Source organism: Dipodomys ordii, unplaced genomic scaffold, assembly GCF_000151885.1.
Source record: "Dipodomys ordii isolate 6190 unplaced genomic scaffold, Dord_2.0 Scaffold134, whole genome shotgun sequence".
Classification (NCBI taxonomy): Eukaryota; Metazoa; Chordata; class Mammalia; order Rodentia; family Heteromyidae; genus Dipodomys; species Dipodomys ordii.
In genome coordinates this window covers 1,662,517-1,682,330 of record NW_012267350.1, presented here as the reverse complement: position 1 = coordinate 1,682,330, position 19,814 = coordinate 1,662,517, and the positions used below count along the sequence as shown (strand labels likewise).

General features: G+C 35.6%; 1 protein-coding gene across 1 annotated transcript in view; it reads left to right on the top strand.

The window, feature by feature from the left end:
• The window catches only part of Kdm6a (lysine (K)-specific demethylase 6A), a 202,156-nt gene extending 182,342 nt beyond the window's left edge, over window positions 1–19,814 (top strand). Inside the window, exons 27-29 of the mRNA XM_013030841.1 lie at window positions 14,727–14,853; window positions 17,745–17,915; window positions 18,958–19,814. Of these exons, the coding sequence (XP_012886295.1) occupies window positions 14,727–14,853; window positions 17,745–17,915; window positions 18,958–18,987 (328 nt within the window). The 3' untranslated portion in view covers window positions 18,988–19,814. The remainder of the gene's footprint in view (window positions 1–14,726; window positions 14,854–17,744; window positions 17,916–18,957) is intronic.

The following is a 19,814-nucleotide window of genomic DNA, read 5'->3' as shown; positions in this document are numbered from 1 at the left end:
TTTGTATTCTACTTCCCCAATCTTACCTGAACTACCTGATCCCAGGAGAATTAGTTTTAATTTTGTAAATTTGCTTTGTAGAAACTAAAGGGAGAATGGCATCACAGAATTATTGTTGTTACAGAGTTAATTGCAGTTAACATAGGGCTTTGACTAAAATGTCAGTGCTTTATTGCTCATAAATTAAACTGTTCCCCTTTTCTTGGCTGCTTTAAACACTTACTACAAGTTTATATGAGTTATTACTAGCCACTTAGTTTGAGTACATATGTACTACTGAGTAAATGTCAATTTGTTGTTATTTTTTCTACCTATTTTGTAAATCTACTCAGAAGCAATATTTTCAAATAGTACAGTACTGTTGTGTTTGTCATTACAAAATTCTATCTCCAAGCAGTATAGAATTCTGGTCAAATAAAAATAGGAAATGATAGGTTAAGTAAAGTTGAACAAACCTTATTTGGGGGAAAGATTTTTTTTTTCATTTTAATTATTTTGTTTTTTCTGGTATATCAAAGATATTAAAGATAGCCAAGGATACTGCCATTTCAACATGCAATCACTATAAAATAATAAGATGTATCACATTATTTTAGCCTTCATATTTTTTGTGCATTTTCCTCTCACCATATTTCAACATTCCAAATTAAGTACCATTCAATAGCCACATGGGAATCTGTAAAGTAGATAACTTGGCTTGAAATTTAATTTTTAAACTTTTCCTTAAGTATCCCTTTTAGCACCTTCCTCTCTTTGTAGTAAAACTAACACTGTATTTGATCCTGTATCTCCAAAACATTTCTGGGGGAAAGATTTTTGGATACTGTGTTTAATATGCTTTATGAGTGGGAAATAATTTGTTAATATTTATTGTTTCCCTAGTTAATTTGACTAGTTTCTTTTGAAGAATTAGGTTCAAACATTCATTTTTGGAATGCATTTCTTTTTACTCAGATAAACTGAGTTTATTTTTAGTCTTTGTTAAAATCATATTTACACTGAGTATTTTCCCTGTGGGTATGTTAATTTGGTCAGCATGTTTTCAAAATAGTGTATTTTGAAAATAATCCTAGCTTATTAAGTGATCTCCAACCTAAATTCAAATTTTTATTCAAACAATAAATGGGTCAGCAAGGTAACATGAGTATGAATTACCTTACGACACAATCTTTTTTCATTTGCACTATTTTACCTAGTCTTAGGCAGAAGGAGTATGTATAGGAAGACCAAAGGAAACAAAGCAAGGCATGATAAGAAATGTAATGTAAGCCCGGGCGCTGGTGGCTCACGCCTGTAATCCTAGCTACTCAGGAGGCTGAGATCTGAGGATCTCGGTTCAAAGCCAGCCTGGGCAGGAGAGACCGTGAGACTCCTATCTCCAATAAACCACCAGAAAACCGGAAGTGGCGCTGTAGCTCAAGTGGTAGAGCGCTCGCTTTGAGCTGAAGAGCTGAGGGACAGCGCCCAGGCCCAGAGTTCAAGCCCCACAACCGACAAAAAAAAAAAAAAAAAAAAGAAATGTAAAATTTCCTTAAAGCAATGAATCTCTTTATCCATATTCTCTTTATAAATATCCTCTTTATTTATAATGTAATTAGCAGCAGGTGGGGATTGTCTCAGTTTGTTTTATTAGAACATTTAAGTTCAGGCCAGGTACCAGTAGTTCACGCCTGTAATCCTGGCTACTCAGGAGGCTGAGATCTGAGGATCACTGTTTGAAGCCAGCCCCCCAGGAGGAAAGTCTATGAGACTCTTATCTCCAATAAACTACTTAGAAAAAGCTGAAAGTGGTACTATGGCTCAAGTGGTAGAGGCCTAACCTTGAGTACGAAGAAGCTCAGAGACAGCACCCAAGCCCAGAGTTCAAGCCCCAGGAATGGGGAAAAAAAGAATAAAGTCAGTGTTATTAAGTGGTGGTAGGGATAACCTAGTTACTGAAGGTGTTAAATGAGTTAGAGGTAGGTGTAAACTAAATTCTGACTCAGATCACCCAAAGATAAAGGGATGATAGAGTTTCAAAGCCATTTAGATAACAGCTGTTGAAGTCATTCAGTACATTATGAACAGATAAGGATTTTCATAATTGGAATGAATGTTAAAAGGTATTTTGTCAAAACTCATAACAATCTGTATAGAAGCCATAATTTTAAAATATTTATTTATTTAGTCATGGGGCCTGAACTCTGTGCCTGGGCACTGTCCCTCAGCTCTTTAGCTCAAAGCTAGCGCTCTAGCCATAGTGCCATTTCCAGCTTTTTCTGCTTATGAAGTGCTGAGGAATTGAACCAATGGCCTCATGCATGCAAGGCAAGCACTCTACCACTGAGCCACCTTCCCAGCCCAGAATCCATAATTTTTTATCATCAAGCAGCTTCTTAAAATATTCTCCTCATCTCACTTGTGGTTCTTCATGAAATTGCCTAAAATCTACCTGTCCTTTGGTCCCACTTGAATTCCCTAAATATATTTGGGTTTGTTATAGAATAAACCCTTTCAGCCTATGTTTACAAGTCAGATCTATGGGAGATGATGCTTTAGGACTAAAGGACACAGCAATTTATAAGATGAATTCCTAATCTTCAGGGAACTTAAGTTTAGGGGAGCAAGACAGAGATACCACCAAGAAGGAGTTCTGAGAAGTTATTTATATGAATAAAATAAATATATGCATGCAAAATACTACTTTGCTTAAAGTGATCAGGAAAGGTATCTGAGACTGAGTTTTGTGAGTAGCCCTGAATAATGAATGAGATGAAGTCAACCATTCAAAACTCTATGGACCAGACATTTTAGATATTAAAAAAAAAAAAGACAAGTGAAAGCAGAATCAGAGACAACTTTGACATGTTTATGAGACAAAAAGGCCAATGTGATGATAGCAGAATGGCAGAAAGGAAGTGTGATAGTAATAAGCCTAACAAAGTAAGCAAGAATGAAATGAAGGCTGTACATAGACTTTTAGGTCATGGGAAAAAGTTAGTTTTTTCTAAGAGAATAGTAGTGCACTAGGTCCCAGTTTCCTACCCTACTTAGGAAGCTGAGATCTAGAGGATAGAGATTCAAGGCCAGCCGAGACAGAAATGTTTGCTAGATTCCATCTCCAAAATAATCAACAAAAGCAGGGTGTGGAGGTGTGATTCAAGCAGTAGATTGCTAGCCTAGCAAACACAATGCCCCTGAGTCCAAACCCCATTAAAGATAAACCGAATCTAGTTGCTCTTTGGAGGATGGATTCTACAAGGAAAGATTAGAAGTAGAGAAGACAGGAGTACAGAAAAACATGGATAGAGATTTTCCTATGAAGGGGTGATCAAACTAAGGGTTTGTGGAGTTAGAGCTAACAGAACTTGCTCATACAATTACGGTGGAGGAAGGTAAAAAGAAACCAAGGAAAGATTGTTGTCAATATTGTGTTCTTTCTACCTGATCTTCAGTAATTTGAAGTGTTCACTTCTTTCCCATGTTCTCATCATACTTGCCATCCTAGGCTCCTTCCAATTTATATCTTGCCTTACTATTATGAAGTATTAGGCATCAACATCTACCTTGTTTTTGCATAGTTATTCTTCATTGAAATTAGATGAACAGGATTGTGGGATGTTTTTTCACTTATGATTACTGTCGATAATGTTGTTTCTTACATTAAAAAATTTAATTTATTGGCATATTTATCTATACTTCATTTTTCCTGGCAGTAAAAAATGGCTAATCATCTGAATCTTGATTGTGTTCTTCATTAATTGTGCTCCCAGCTTGAATTGTCTGGAGATGGATTTAGGAAGCTCTTCTTATCATCACCCTAATTCAAAATAATAACTTCAAGTTTAGATCCTTGAGCCTGGTTTTGTAAGTTTCCTTTTTAAAATGTAGTCCTTCAGCCATTGCCACAAATATACTTTTTACCAGCTAGCAACTGTTCTTATTCTTTCATTTAATGACTACTTGCTAGCTGATAAAAGTCTCTGTAATAGGTACTGAGATATAAAATCTGGTGTAGGTCTAGTTGGTGAAAGAGAAACAAGATGAATCCACTGGAGTCTTCTCCCTCACAAAATGTAAGCATTCATTTTAAGCTCTACATTCTGGGGAGAAAGAAGTTTTGTGTGAAAGGTAAAAATGTAGAGGCAAGGGGAGCAGAAACAGTAAAGGAGTTGTTTGGGGTCATCTTCTCTTCTCCCACTTTCATTCTTTCTCCACCACCTAACTCCCTTGCTCTCTTTCCTGACCTCCTTTCCCTACGTACTATAACTTTGAATGGTAAGTTCTGCTATATGCTTATTGACCACAGTGTATATATTTTGGTTTGAGGACAATGTATGTGATGAATAGTAGAATATGATGTAGTCATAAATTGGCCTAGAGAAAATCATGCTTTATGTATGCAACTTAAGACTGTTCTGCAGGAATGCTCTTAGTGTCTAATTTAAAAACTAAAATGATCTAATTTGGGTTTCATAAAGATATTTCTAGCTATGAAGTATGTAAAATAAACTTCTGATTGATAGGGGAAAGGAATGAATCAGGTCCTTTGGTTTTCAATTCTGGATTCTAGATGGTTTAGAAATAAAGCTAGCTATAGTAAGTTGAACTTGATACTTAGCCAAGCATTGAGCAAAATACTCTCTGGATTACATCTGAGTTATTCCTCGCAGCATCCCAAGTACATCTCATTACCCAGTTATTGTAACTAGGGTTTAAGTCTCTGCCTGTCATATGTGGAAACACTTGGATGTACCTGCAGTATATAACTTCATTTGGTGACAAATTTGAGTAGCTAGAAAAATAGATCTGTTTAGAAGCTTATTGAGTAGGGAATCTTCAACCAAGCAGATTATAATTGTCTTGAAAGGAGAAGGGAGAACTTGGGGACAGAACTGGGAGAGTATTTCTACTTATGAAAAGGACATAGATGAACTAGGTAAGGATAAAGGTTCATGGGAAAGCATGTAGAAAGTAATATTACAGAAATAGAGGAATCTTTTTTCTACGGGCACATTTTTTACTATATAATTGTTGTATCTACATCATAGCTTCGTTCCTCAAATCTACGACCTTGCCAAAAAAGTATTAGTATTTGTTTTTCTGGCTTAAGAGATGTGACAAAACAAGTTGTTCCTTGACACTCTTTCCCTCTGAGTCATTTTCTTCATCTGCTGTTCACTCCACTGTCTGAAGCAATTTGGCCTTCCATCTTCAATATACCTTACCCAACATTCTAGATTAACCATGGACCCTATACTGGCTAAGCAAGCCCTCTCCTACTTAGAGCTACACACACCCAACCCTTCTGATTTTGTTTTTGACATAAATTCTCCTAGTCTTTGTCTGGACTTGGCTCAAATTCATGATCCTCTGCACCTATCTCTCAAAGTAGCTGGGCATACAAGTGTATACCACCGTATCTGGCTCCAGCACGACTTTTATTGGGGTCACCAATGAAAACTAAGTAGTCAAAACACAAATGTAAGCTTATTTTAAATCTATATTTATAAGCCTAACATTTACCTTTCAGCCAAGTACTGCCTTTTGCGCTTGAATTACTATTTTTTTTTCTTTGGTGCATCAATCAGAGCTTGAAGTCTAGGCTCCACATTTCTCACAGCTGGTTCTCTACCTCTTACATCACACCTCCAGTTTTGTTTTGGCTTTTTTAATTTAAATCCCTCCAACCCTTCTCACCTCACACTCCCCCCCCCCCACCCCCTATTCACATCAGTTAATTGCAGATGGAATCTTGAACACTCTTCTGCCCAAGCTGGCAGGTCTTGGCCAGGTCTCCAGGTCTCAGCCTCCTGAGTAGCTAGGATTGCAGAAGTGGACCACTGACACCCAGCCTTGAGTTATTTTTCCAGTGCTCTATTAAGCCATCTTTTATATCCCTAAACTGCAACTTTTGCACCTCACCCTTTTTTCTCCTTTGAATTAACTTTTAACAAAACATTAATTCTGTAAACACTGAGCATATGAATTATAGGCTGTTTTTATTTATCTTTTTAGTCTTATCCTTTGAATACTTGCATATCTACTGGAGGAATATGCTCAAAACATTTTAAATGGAGCACAGAAACATTTGTGATGAAATTCTACTTATATAACATAGATAAACATTCAAGTCATGCTATGTAAAATAAGACACAGAAAATGATAACTGTTAAGTATTTTCATTTCTACAAGATCCCTGGAGTTGTCTTAAGTCATAGAGGCAGACAGTAGAAAGGTGGTTGGAAGGATAAAGAGAGAAGGGGACCTATTGATTTTTGGGTACAGATTTTCAGAGTGTATAGGATATTTTAAAGGAAATTTCACATTAGGAAAAAATGGAAAGTTGAATGGAGACATATATATATATATTCATATTCTTAATTCCCTAAATTGTTTCTCTTAGCTCTTTACTGTGAATCTACAATGTAGGGGTTTTTTTTGTTGATCTTTTTTTTTTCACAGATAGTAAACCTGCCCTATCCAAAAGAATAAGAGCAAAATTTACCATGTGTCTTCACTTCCCTTCATTCAGTTCTTTGTGACTATTTTGGCCATTCAGTAATTTTTAATAGACTGAGTTAGTACACAGGTATTCTAGTTGAAAAGGATTTGATCACTTCTCAAACTACTTAAAATAGATGGACCAACATTGGAACCATTCAAACATTTGATCTTTAATGATGGAGCTTTTGATAAGAAACAGTAGGGTAGCACAGAGGAAGGCGCTGAAAGAGGGGAGAATCTAGGAAAAGCTTTACCTCACTAAAGAAGTACAGTATTCCCCATAGTGTCTCATCTAAACTCTTTAAGCCAGATGTATCTGGGAACTCAGAAAATTTTGGATATAGGAGGGTAGTACCTTTATAATATATTTTACCTTCTTACCAATATATTGGTATATTACAGTTTTCAGTAATCAACACATTACTGTTTTTACAGTAAAACATATTGAGTCACTCTAATAAGCCAATTGCATACTGTAAATATCTCCAGGTCAAGATTCAGCACCAAATGACAATTTTATGAGAAATTTTGTGGGGTTATATTTCTAGCCTGTATTTGTGCAAGGCAATTTAATAATGGGAATGATGGTATCTGTTGTGGTATCTTACCAATTCCTTATCATTGAGTTACCTATACTGCTTTAAACAACTCAACATTACTTTTGATTTTCTTCTTTCCTTTGCATTTTCAACTTGGGTCTTTAAGGGCCCTGCAATTCCATAAAGTCTTTATCTTGTCATTTAGAACATCTCTTCCAATTTTTACAACCTACCTATTTTGCTAAAATATCTTTATCTCATTCTCTACTTCCAAAATACTTTCTAAGTTGACATGAGTCAAACGTGTTTATTATCTTGATTACTTTCTTAGATCTCATAATGTGGTGATTACCTTGACTTTAATTGGAGAAAATTTTAGTGGGAGCTCAGTCAATAATTTCTTTTTTAGTTCACTTACCTGTGCCACCGTTCCACTTCTAGCTTTTTGCTAATTTAGTGGTGATAAAAGTCAGAACTTTCCTGCCCAGGCTGTCTTTGAACCTCAGTCCTTAAATCTCAACATTTAGAGTAGTTAGGATTACAGGTGGGAGCCACTGATGCCAGATTTAGACCAAACTTTTAGGCATAGGCTTTCATCTTAGTTGAAGAGTGTAGACTTAAACTTTTGTTAATAAAAAGTGCAAATAGACCTTACATTGATAACAGATGCTAATGAAAATTCTTTTGAATTTTTAATTTCTTTAATAATCAAATTTGCATGTTAAATCTCTTGGCCACAAGATGAAGTATTAAAGGGAAGACAGAAGATTTACAGGAATGAATTAGGAGATAATTACTACAGTTTAAACAAGGAGAGACAAAGGTTAGATGGGAAAATAAACTGCACTTCACAGATTAGTGGTGGAGATGAAAGAGAAATCTTTTTTTTTAATTTTATTTTATTGTTAAGATGTTGTACAGAGAGGTTACAGTTACATGAGTAAGGCAAAGACTACATTACTTGTCAATCATTGTTATCCCTTACCTTCCTTGTTGTCCCACTATCCCACTATCCCTTTTCCCTCCTTCCCCCCAGGACCCCCCCCCCCCCCCGCTTCCCCACTCCCAAAGTTGTAGAGTTCCTTTCCAGTATACTGTCCTGTGGGTATCCTTGTTGCAATGGTTCATCCTGTGTCCTTGTTTCAGCATATGAAAGAGAAATCTTATTGCTAGACTATGGCTTTGGCCATGCAGTAGCATATTTGTACTTGTTAAGTAGAAGGTAAAAAAGATAAATAGAACACAAAACTACAAGTCAAAATTTCTGTCAGGCAACCAAAGATGTATTGTTTTATTGGCTTAGACAAGGAATCTGAGATAAATACTTATAACTTATGCCAAGCTGACAAGTAATCCATGCTCAGGTGCTAGCCATTGAGTTTTCAGAATTGTTAACATTTTTTGTTTTTGCATGCCAGTCCTGGGACTTGAACTTGGGGCCTAGGCCCTGTCCCTGAGCCATAGCTCCACTTGCAGCCTTCCCTCCCCCCCCCCATGGCTAATTGGAGATAAGAGTCACATGGACTTGCCTGACATGGTTGGCTTCGAACTGCCAGCCTCTGATCTCAGCTTCTGAGTAGCTAGGATTGCAAGTGTGAGCCATTGGCCCATGCTCTGTTTGCCGTTTTAAAAATAGAGCAGTACATAAAGAAGTGAACTAAGAAAGTCTTAAAATTTAGGGTTATTGATGTCTTTAATTCCTTCCACTATAACGGACTTTTTTCATATGAAGATATTCTTCTTTAAATTATATAAAATTTGTATATATCATTGCTGTCCTCCCAACTTAGTTTTTCTCAAACTTCATCTGGGTTTGCCAGATTAAGTTTTTGCCACATTTACTTAGCAGTTCCTGCATACACATTAATTTGCACAAGCTCTTTTGGCTCAACCACATAAAATAAAAAGTAATTTGCAGGCATCATGACATGTCACTCAAAATACTTTATTCTGAATCTTGTAAGAATAAGGATATTCTACATAAGCACATAACTATTTACCAAATCTGTGAAATAGGGACTTCAGTAGTATTTTTGTTATATGCCATTTTACATTCTGAATTTGTTGTCTCATAATTTTACTTGGTTTAAATATATTTTTTATTTTATTATTTTTTTTGTGAACACACTGTACAGAGGGGTTACAATTACATGGGCAGGATAATACGTACATTTCTTTGGTTTAAATATTTTTGACAGAACTATTGATGATACTGTTTGGTAATCTCTTGCCTACTCCAGTATAAACTGTATCATAGACATGTCCATCAGTGGATCCCAAATAAACGAATACTTACTAAATAGGCAGTTGAAAAAAAAATAGGGGTTGAAAATTTAAGGGTAAGGAGCCTTGCTCTAAGTCTTTGTGAAACGTGTTGTTTTTACCCTCTGATTTTCTTGTGTCTCTATCTTGGGGCACATTTCTCTTAACATCAGGTTCATAGCTTTTTGATTTTTTTGTCGGTCGTGGCTCTTGAACTCTGGGCCTGGGCACTGTCCCTCAGCTCTTCAGCTCAAGGCTAGCGCTCTGCCCCTTGAGCCACAGCACCACTTGCAGCTTTTTCTGCTTGTGGGGTGCTGAGAAATTGAACCCAGGGCCTCATGCATACAAGGCAAGCACTCTACCACTAAGCCACCTTCCTAGCCCCACCACTTTCATTTTTTTAGGTAGTTAATTGCAGATAAGAGTCTCGTGGCCTTTCCTGCCTGGGCTGACTTCAAACCATGATCCTCAGATCTCAGCCTCCTGAGTAGGTAGGATTACAGGCATGAGCAACCAGCTAATTTTTATTAATTTGTATAAATTATAAATATTTATATTGTTTTTTAACCACTTACTAATTTTTTCAAATAAAAATTAATTTCTTCAAATTCAGAAATTTCTGCTTCTGTATGAAATTTCTGAGCTTTTTTTCCCTCCTCACCTGAAAAGTTCAGTCATGTAGTTTAATATGTTTTAAGAATTTGGCCTGTCAAGTTCGAATAATATATTTTTTCTGAATACTACCATGCACTAATGTATATATCTTATATAACTTGTAATCTTTATAACAGCACCATAAGTATCTATTTATGTAGTTAAACTGAGACGCAGAGAATAAGAAGCATGTGCTTAAGACTCTAATCATTAATTGTGATTTGTGGAGTTTGAATATACTTATGTCTTAATATGTTCACAAGTAGTTTCATCACTTGTGAAATATGAGGGCAGTGAGTCTTACTTGATCATAAGAATCACCCAATCCTCTTATTAAACTATGTTTCTAGTCTCCATCCCTAATAAATATAGTCAAAGCTATATAGGAAGGACTCTGTGAATCTCTTTGTTATTGTCCAGGTGAATCCTAACACCAAGCAAGTTAGAGAAACCCTGAGCTAAGTTAATTCTCTTTTAGAACTAAGATTTTTAAATTTTTTAATATTATAGGTCATTACTTCATTTACATAATATATACGTTATCACAAATACAGTTTTAAAATATAAAATAAACATAAAAGTTATATTAAATTTCCCTTTTACCCCCCCCCATTTTTTAATGGATACATTGAGATGTTTTATAACTATTTGGTTGGTCAGCCAGTTGTCCTAATAACTGGACAGAATTTCTCCCAATAGTGTGCATACACCATGTACAAAACCCTTTCCATAGTTAACATGGATGTCTAAGTGCTATAGTCCTTCTAAGTCTTCTAATATTCCTTTGGAATTTAACGCGTATTTTTTAATATAACATTGACCTTAGAATTTATTTTTCCATCCAGAAGTTTAAAGTTCTTAGGATACTCATTTTATCATTGACTGAGACCTTGATTTTTAGCCATGTGGTTGATTTAAATGAGTGGTTAAATGTCTTACTGATAGTCAGGTACTTGCTGTGTTTGTAGAAGAACATAGTCATCAAGTGACAGGTCACAAAAGAGTTGTGTGGTCTCAGGGCTGATGTGTTGGCTTGCTTTTTCCTTCACAGTTCTTTTAGTAAGAGTCTTTTTAACTCTTTTGTCATCAACTTCATGGTGACTTATCACAAAGAATTTTAAGGTGCTGTATCAAGTTAACCTATGTTTCATTTATGTGGGAATGTACTGAAGTTGCCTCAAGAATTTCACTGTCAACCCCAATATTGTCTTTGATATAGTATTAATGGCTTTATTCCTAGAATTCTGTCCTAGAAACCTTATTCCAAGATTAAAACATTATAGGAAAAAGTTTATACCCATATTGCCTTCTTACAACATTCCTTTCTGCATATAAGATATCTTTTCCCTATCTCTCCTTTCTGTCTTAGTCAGATTGATATATTTAAATTCAGAAATGTCAACTTCTCTATAAAAGTTTCCAGGATTTCTACCTCCCCTCATCTGAAGATCTTTCCTGCCTTTTGGTATCTATGACATCTTAGATCTAGTTATCTTTTGCCTACTGTGTTGACTTATGAATATATTGTGCATTTTTATCCTACCCTCTGTGAACTTCTTCACTAAAATTCTGCCTCTCTTTGAATTTAGTCTTTGCAGGTAAGTTTTCAGTTGGATTAGATTCTACTATGGAACCTCAAATGTGCTGTGGTCTCATTCTGTCTCTTCTTTGTAGGTTTTTCCAATGTTTACCCCCTGCCCTTCTGTGTGGCTTTTCATCCAAAGCAAAAAAAAAAACAGTGTCTAAGCGTAAAAGCGGTTTCTGACCCTGTTCCTAAGATATATTTATGCAGAATAACGTTTTCTGTTTTCTACATTTTTATACCTTTTGCTATTTTTTTGTTTTTAGAAAATGAAATTAATTGATGTAAGATAAACGTATTAAAATTCAGCAAAACTAAAGAGTAAATAACCTCAATTCTATTTGACTTTTTAGCTCTTTATGTTCAAAATTTGTCTTTACATAAAATCAGTGTGGGTTAATTTGGATTAGCTCTGATATTCAAGTCAAGTCTTCATTATTATTTCTGTACCTTTTCTTGACTTCTTTTTCTACATCGCTAATATCTTTAATTTCTTGTTATTTTTACCCATCCTTCCTTGAATCACATCCTTTTTTAGGCATTCTCATTGCTGCAGACTCCATAAAGCCTCTGTCTCTCTAAATTATCCTGTTTCAACTGTTGAACAACAACAAGAATCAATGTTAAAGAAAAAGATACAGGCAAGAAGAAAGCACGGTTTTTTCATTCATTGTCAGAGAACCCAGGTTTTCTATGATTCCAGTTTCACATAAAATCAAAATTTGGTAGCTGAGATTCTAGAAGTATACTATTTATGACTATAGTTCAGCCTTAACTTCATCCTTTAATTATTGGCACAAAGGCTAGTGTATTGCCTTTTTCTTCTAAACTAGCCATAACTGCAAAGTAGTAGCATAGGCGATAAAGGTTCATCTGTTGAGTAAGTGGACTAATACTCTGTTGAACCAAAGCTCTGGGTTTTTTGTTGTTGTTGTTTTTTTTGGGGGGGTGGCTGGGAGAAGGGAAGGGGACTGTTGACTAAGCCCATGAATCTTCATAAGAAAGAGAGAAAGGATGACTAAATGTGGGGGGAAGGGAAAAGGGGATACCAAAAGAGTGAGAGAACCTGTAATCCTAGCTGCCCAGGAGGCTGAGGTCTGAGGATCACAATTCTAAGCCAGCCTGGGCAGGAAAGCCTATGAGGCTGTTACCTCCAATAAGCTACTCAGAAGAAGCCAGAAGTGGCACTGTGGCTCATGTGGTAGAGCGCTAGCCTTGAACACAAACAGGGGCTTCACCCAGGCCCTGAGTTCAACCCTGAGTTCAAGCCCCAGGACCAGCACTTCCCCCTTCCCCTCCCCCCCCCAAAAAAAGTGAGAGTACAGTGTGAAATGGTGAAGAGAAGTTTGAGGTTTATTTTGTTCTTAAAAACCCCTAGCACAACCACTCCAGTGGTTCCTGTGTTTAGCTTTTCTGAGCCCACAGTTTCTATCTATAATATAGAGAAACTCTTCTGCACAGAGTGGTTAAGGACCCTTGTGAATATGGCTTAGTGGTAGAGTGTTTGCCTAGCATGCATGAAGCCCTGGGTTCAATTCTTCAGTACCACATAAACAGAAAAAGCCACACGTGGCTCCATGGCTCAAATGGTAGAGTGCTAGCCTTGAGCAAAAAAAGCAGCTTAGGAACAGTGCCCAGCCCAGACCCTGAGTTCAAGCCCCAGGACTGCTCCCCCTTCCCCCCCCCCCAAAAAAAAAAAAACACTTTCATTATCTTTGCCCTAGTTGGGAGCTCAATTGAATTTTCAAGTCTTCTGAAAGTATCTACAGTGTAGGGCACTATTTTCAACTTATGAGGAAGGTAGGTGCCTCAAGTGTTGGAGGCATGGTCTGAATTAGATTCTCAGTTTACCATGCAGTAAGTTTTTACTTGTTACCTCCCCTAGCATCTTAAACACATTATACGTACACATGCACGCACATACTCAGGTGACTATTCTTGATTTGGTATATAACCACAGTCTGAAGCATTATTTTTAAATTTAAATACACATGAAAGTAAATTCCTATGAACTGTTGTGCAGCTATAAAGTTGATATTGATATATGTTGACAGTTAAATATTTTTAGTTGACCCCCCTCCTTGGGGTTAATTATGATACCTGTGAGTACTGTGAATACCAAACAGTACTTTAACCTAGTAACTTATACAATAGCAAGAAAATGTCAATTAAGACAATTTATATAAATTAAGACAAAGATGCTATTGGACTGTAATTGTTTAGCAGTCGTGTTTATTTAGTGAACACCTACTATGTGCCAGGCATTGTCCTAGGCAGTAAATAGATGAGTCAGTTTAGATGAATAAAACAGTCAAGAACTTTTCAGTTATTACTCATTTGCTAAACCCATTTCCTTCTTTTAAGGGATGGTCATTGTCTCTAGATTGTAGAGCTGAAAAGTGTTTTAGACATCATCTAGAGGAACTTCCCCTGTTTGTTCAGATGGAAAATCTGAGCACTAAGATTCACAGGAAAGTACGAATGTAGCAGGCAATTCCAAGTAACAATAAACTATTAGAAACTAGTACATGTTTATTATGTTGTTAACATCGTGTTTAGAAAAAAAATAAATTTTAAGAAAAGTTCATTCCACTATATTATTTTCAAGTAAAAATGAAGAAATAGATATATATATATATATATATATATACATACCACTATAGTTTTGTATCCCATAGTAACTGAATTATAAATTATTTGCCATAATTTATCTTTAAGAGTTTCAAAAGCGACTACATAGATGATGGTTCACGAGAGTCTAGGTAGTGTGGAGAGAAATAATGTGCTTTTCTACCTTGCAAAAATTAAAGCAGTTCACATCTGGAATTCAGGCTCCTTATTTCAAGGATGAGGGTATTGATTCCCACAGGGATTAAGTAACTTGCCCAAATAAGAGCCAACATTAGCAACTCATATTAAAGGAGTGTCAGTTTTAATATGTTAGTATCTTTATGTTTTGATATTCAGGTATCAGTTTTTTCAGTACTACATGATCTTTATTGTCATTCCTAGACATGTTGAGCATTGCCCTTTTTTAAAATCTAAGAATTAATAGGAATTAATGAAAATTCTCCTAATTAGAAAATTATGAAGCCATCAGAACCAAGTCTCCTGGCATTATTTCTGATTGTTTTTATCTTTTACGATAAAAGGTATTCAATATTCACTTGCTAGTCACAATAATTTTTTTCCCCCTACAATAGATACTGTCTTCTGAGAACTCTGAAGCAATGTCAAACATTGAGGGAAGCTCTCATTGCTGCCGGAAAAGAGATTATATGGCATGGGCGGGCAAAAGAGGAACCAGCTCATTACTGTAGCATTTGTGAGGTAAGTAATTATTCTCATCCAGTTTTGTAAAGCCCATTTCCCTTCCACTTCTGATTTCTCTTTAGTTTTTGTTTCTTTTTTAACTTACACTTTTAATGTGATACATTTTACTGTAATCAATATTGTATTCAATTTTGTTCCTTTCCTATTATGTATTAACATTTAATATGATGGTGTAATATTTCATTAATCAATAGTATCTAATACAGATTAATTTGTCTGGTAAGTCATCAATAGATGATAATGTTAGTATTTTAGTTCTCCTTTGAAGGATAAATATGATTTCAGCTGTTAAAAATAGGTGAGAATCAGCAGTAGACTGTCATGGCTATAAGAACAATGTAGGAAGCCAAATGCTAGTGGCTCACACTTGTGATTATAGCTACTTAGGAGGCCGAGATTGATTGCTCAGACAGGAAAGTCCAGGAGACTCTTATCTCCAGTTAACCACCAGAAAACTGGAAGTGGAGCTGTAGCTCAAAGTGGGAGAGTGCTAACCTTGAACAAAAGAGCTCAGTGACAGTGCCTAGTCCCTGAGTTCAAGTCCCATGACAAACAGAAAAACAAAAAAGAACATAGGAGCGGATAGTCTCCACTATGACATCTTGAATGAGTCTTTTTTTTTAAATTTAATTTTGTTGTCCCAGTGATGTACAGAGGGGTTACAGTTACATACATAAGGTAGTCAGTATATTTCCTTTCAAACTTGTTACCCCTCACTCATTTTTCTCCCATTTTCCCTCCTCCCTCCCCACCCGCAAATTGTACAGTTCATTTCCAACATATTGTCTTGTGAGTATCACTGTTGTATTGGTTTGCCCTTTGTCCTTTGTCTCACCATTTTGTTGTTCCCCTTCCTTTCCCTAATTCAGATAAATATATGCAATACCCAGGGCACAAAAATCAAACACAGTGACAACAGAGGATAAACCAAAAGGGGAAAAACCCAGAGAAAAAAGAAATTATAGTACATTTAAAACAGCAACAACAAAAACAAACCTCTTGCTTTTGATCTTGGAGTTCATTTCACTTGGCATCATCTTTTATGGTCATATTGAACTATTTTGTTCATCTGTTAGGGCTATCCTAGACATATACTAGTTATTAAAGATGGGAAACCATACGATCTATGTTTCTTTGGGTCTGGCTTACTTAATATGATTTTTTCCAAGTCTTTCCATTTCCTTACAAATGGGCTGATGTCATTCTTTCTGACAGAAGCGTAGAATTCCATTGTGTATATATCCCACAGTTTCTTGGTCCATTCATCTACTGAGGGGCATCTGGTTGCTTCCATATCTTAGCTATGGTAAACAATGCTGCAATAAACATGACTTAAGGGAGATGATACTTCATTGTGAAGTCATCAAAACCACTAAAAGTTTTTGAGCAGACACCTAAGTTTGATCTGTACTAAAGAGAGAAAACCTGGTTGGAGAAAACATATACCAAGTAAGCTATTGCAGTGCTCTTACAGAAGCTGTCATCCTACACTAGAACCTGCCAATAGGATCATTTAAGAGGAGAATTAAGAAATAAATATTTAGAAGGTAAAATTAGCGAAACAACTAATTAAATGACAGAAAGGGACAAATCTTGCTCAGATTACTCAGTTCATATTGTTGCCCATTGATACTAATGAGAAATATGACAGGCTGTAGGATTTTAAGAAATGAATCCATGAGAGTTTTCTGTTTTGCAAAGAAACTTAAGGGTATGCCAGAGTTAGAAATATTGAGGAACTGTTCTAAACCTCAAAATGTGTGTAATTTTAGTATTTTGTCATTCTGGTATTTATAATTTCTTAATTTGAAATGATTCAATTCTTTGGCTCTTTTAATATTGTATAATCTGGCCAAAGTCAGTCATTAGGTGGTTAGGTTTGCCTTAGAGAAATGAGTGTATGTTTTCCATCAAGTGAGAATGCTTCCTATATACCACAGTGTTATTTCTTATCCTACCCGAATCTTAGAAGTTAAAACTTTCTGTGTAAGGTAGAGATATTTTTTTTAATCACTATGTTCAGGAATATGCTTTTTATGTGTACTTTTACTCCTTCACATGAGGCTTATAAGTGAATACTGTCACTTCTCAGTTTCCTCATCTGTATAATAATCAGTAAGCAGACTTCTCATTCAACAAATGAGTGTTGAGGTTTGGCTACACAGTGGGCACTTAATGACATGCTCAGGTAACACACAAGTGAATGAATCAATGCTCTTTTTTTCTTTTTGAAGAGCATAGTCTGATAAAAGGCTAGCATCCTTATTACAATGGGATGAGCTCTGCCATAGAGAAATAAAAGGGAACTAGTGATTATCTGATTATGTGCTAATGTGTTAGATTTAAAATCAGAAATAAATGGACCTTTATCATACATTTGAATTAGGCTTTGCAGTAAGTTGTCACAAATATGTCATTCTGTTCGAGTATTCCTCTAAATATGCCTTACTAGCATGTTTTTGGGTTTGGTACAATATAAAGATTTCCCAATACAGCCATATTTTTGTTGTTAAAGTACCTATGCAGCTGGGCACCTGTGGCTCACACCTGTCATCCCACCTACTCAGGAGGCTGAGATCTGAGGATCACAGTTCAAAGTTAGCCCATGCAGGAAAGTCTGCAAGACTCTTATCTCCAATTATTACAGATAAAGTCAGAAGTGGCGCTGTGGCTGAAGTGGCAGAGTGCTGGCCTTGAGCAAAAGGAGCTCAGGGACAGCATATGGGCCCAGAATTCAAGCCCCAGGACTGGCAAAAGATAATAAAGTACCTACTCTTAGCCAGAGATAGCTGCCAATAATTCATATAAGGAATTCTATGATTATACTAAAGCAGTACAATAAATATAACAATCTGTATTGAATGTGGGTTTTTTTTTGTGTCAAACAGGTGGAAGTTTTTGATCTACTTTTTGTCACTAATGAGAGTAATTCTCGAAAGACTTACATAGTGCATTGCCAAGATTGTGCACGGAAAACTAGTGGGAATCTGGAAAATTTTGTGGTGCTAGAACAGTACAAAATGGAGGACCTAATGCAAGTCTATGACCAGTTTACATTAGTAAGTGAAATCAACATGTGAGTACATAGTTAGCTGGGTTATGAGACAACAGTGTTAGCTCTGCCACCTGATAGGTAGGAGGTAATGAAATGTAAATTTTCTTTTACCTCATCAGATGTTACATGAGCTTGTGTTCATCTCATTCCTTTGTCCTTCACCTCCAAGAATACATTCCTATGATGTTCCTATTTTTGCATTTGTTCCTGAGTGAGATCAGCCTAAATATTCATGTTGTAATTCTTAATTACATTGTAAATATTCGAATTACATTTAAAATTTTTGAGCACCTTCACATCTTTTGTCATTTGATCTCAGTTGATAGAATGTTTGTATACATAAGTTATAAATCATGGCCATAAAATGAATCAGTAAATGTGCTTTAAATATACTTTTACTTTTTAGAATTAATTGTATTTGTTTAAATTTTTGTACTTGCCAGAAGTATTAACATCCTGGAATATTTCGTGGAGCTTTACTTTCTGGTATGTTATATAGTAGAAATTCAAGTGTATTTTTAACTTAAACACGTTTTTATTTTGAGTTTCTTTCCCATTTCAAGCAGCAATTGCTTAAGGGGATGCATTTTCCTCTAGTTGATCAATGACTTTAAATAGAAATGGAGACATAATTTATTAATTGTTCATTTCCTCCAATTTTTTTTTCTCACATGTGTATGCTCAGAAATTGACTCTTGAAATTTACTGTCTGATGTTTTACTTAACTGGTCATCAAGATTGAAGAAGGCAATCATTAGTGAAATTGTAATTCACTGGTTAAACTATTTTAAAAGACTTAAAAAAACTGGTAACTAAATTATGTTTCAAGAGTTTTTAACTAAGTACTGAAGAAGTACAGAAATAATCTCCTAGGAAAAGTAAACAGGTGGCAGATGGTAAAGAGTGTTGTACTTTTATGTAGCAGATTGTTGAACTTTCTTGAGAGTTACTTCCTTTACCATCACATACTGTATGTTTGTAGCCATGAGTTGGGGAACACTCAAAATCTTGTACAACAAAATAACCTACTTTATTTTCCTTTACAGGCTCCTCCGTTACCATCCGCCTCATCTTGATATTGTTCCATGGACATTCAATATGAGACCTTTTCTGCTATTCAGGAAGTAACCCAGTTCTGCACCACTAGTTTTTGTAGCTATCTCGTAAGGCTGCTGGCTGAAAACTGTGTCTATGCAACCTTCCAAGTGCGGAGTGTCAACCAGCTGGATTGGGGAGAGTACTACTCTCTCCTGCTCCAGGACTCTCACAAGCTAATCAGCTGAACTTCAGAGAAAAAATAATAATAATTTCCATGTTTTGTATATATCTGACAAAACTGGCAACATCATACAGACTACTGACTTGAACACACCTCTTTTATATTTCTCTACTTCTGGGCTGATGAATTTGTTTTCATCTATCTTTTCTCCCCTTTCAGAATTTTCCTTGGAATAAAATACTAGCCTAGCTGGTCATTTCTTTGTAAGGTAGATAGCGATTTTAAGTCTTTCTTTGGTCAACTTTTTTTTTAATGTGAAAAGTTAAGTAAGAAACTTTTTTTTTTACTGCTTTTATGTTTTTCTGTCTTGTTTTGAAACCATAATGGTTACACTTTGGGTTCCTAAATAAAACATTAATCAAAAAAAAATTAACAGCCAAGTCACAAAGATAATGGATTGCACATAGACTAAGGAATAAACTTCAGATTTGTGATTTTTGTTTCTAATCTTGATGTAAATTTACACTATTTATAAATACATATTTATTGCTTGAAAATATTTGTGAATGGAATGCTGTTATTTTTTCCAGATTTACCTGCCATTGAAATTTTAAGGAGTTCTGTAATTTTAAACACTACTCCTATTACATTTTCTATGTGTAAATAAAACTGCTTAGCATTGTA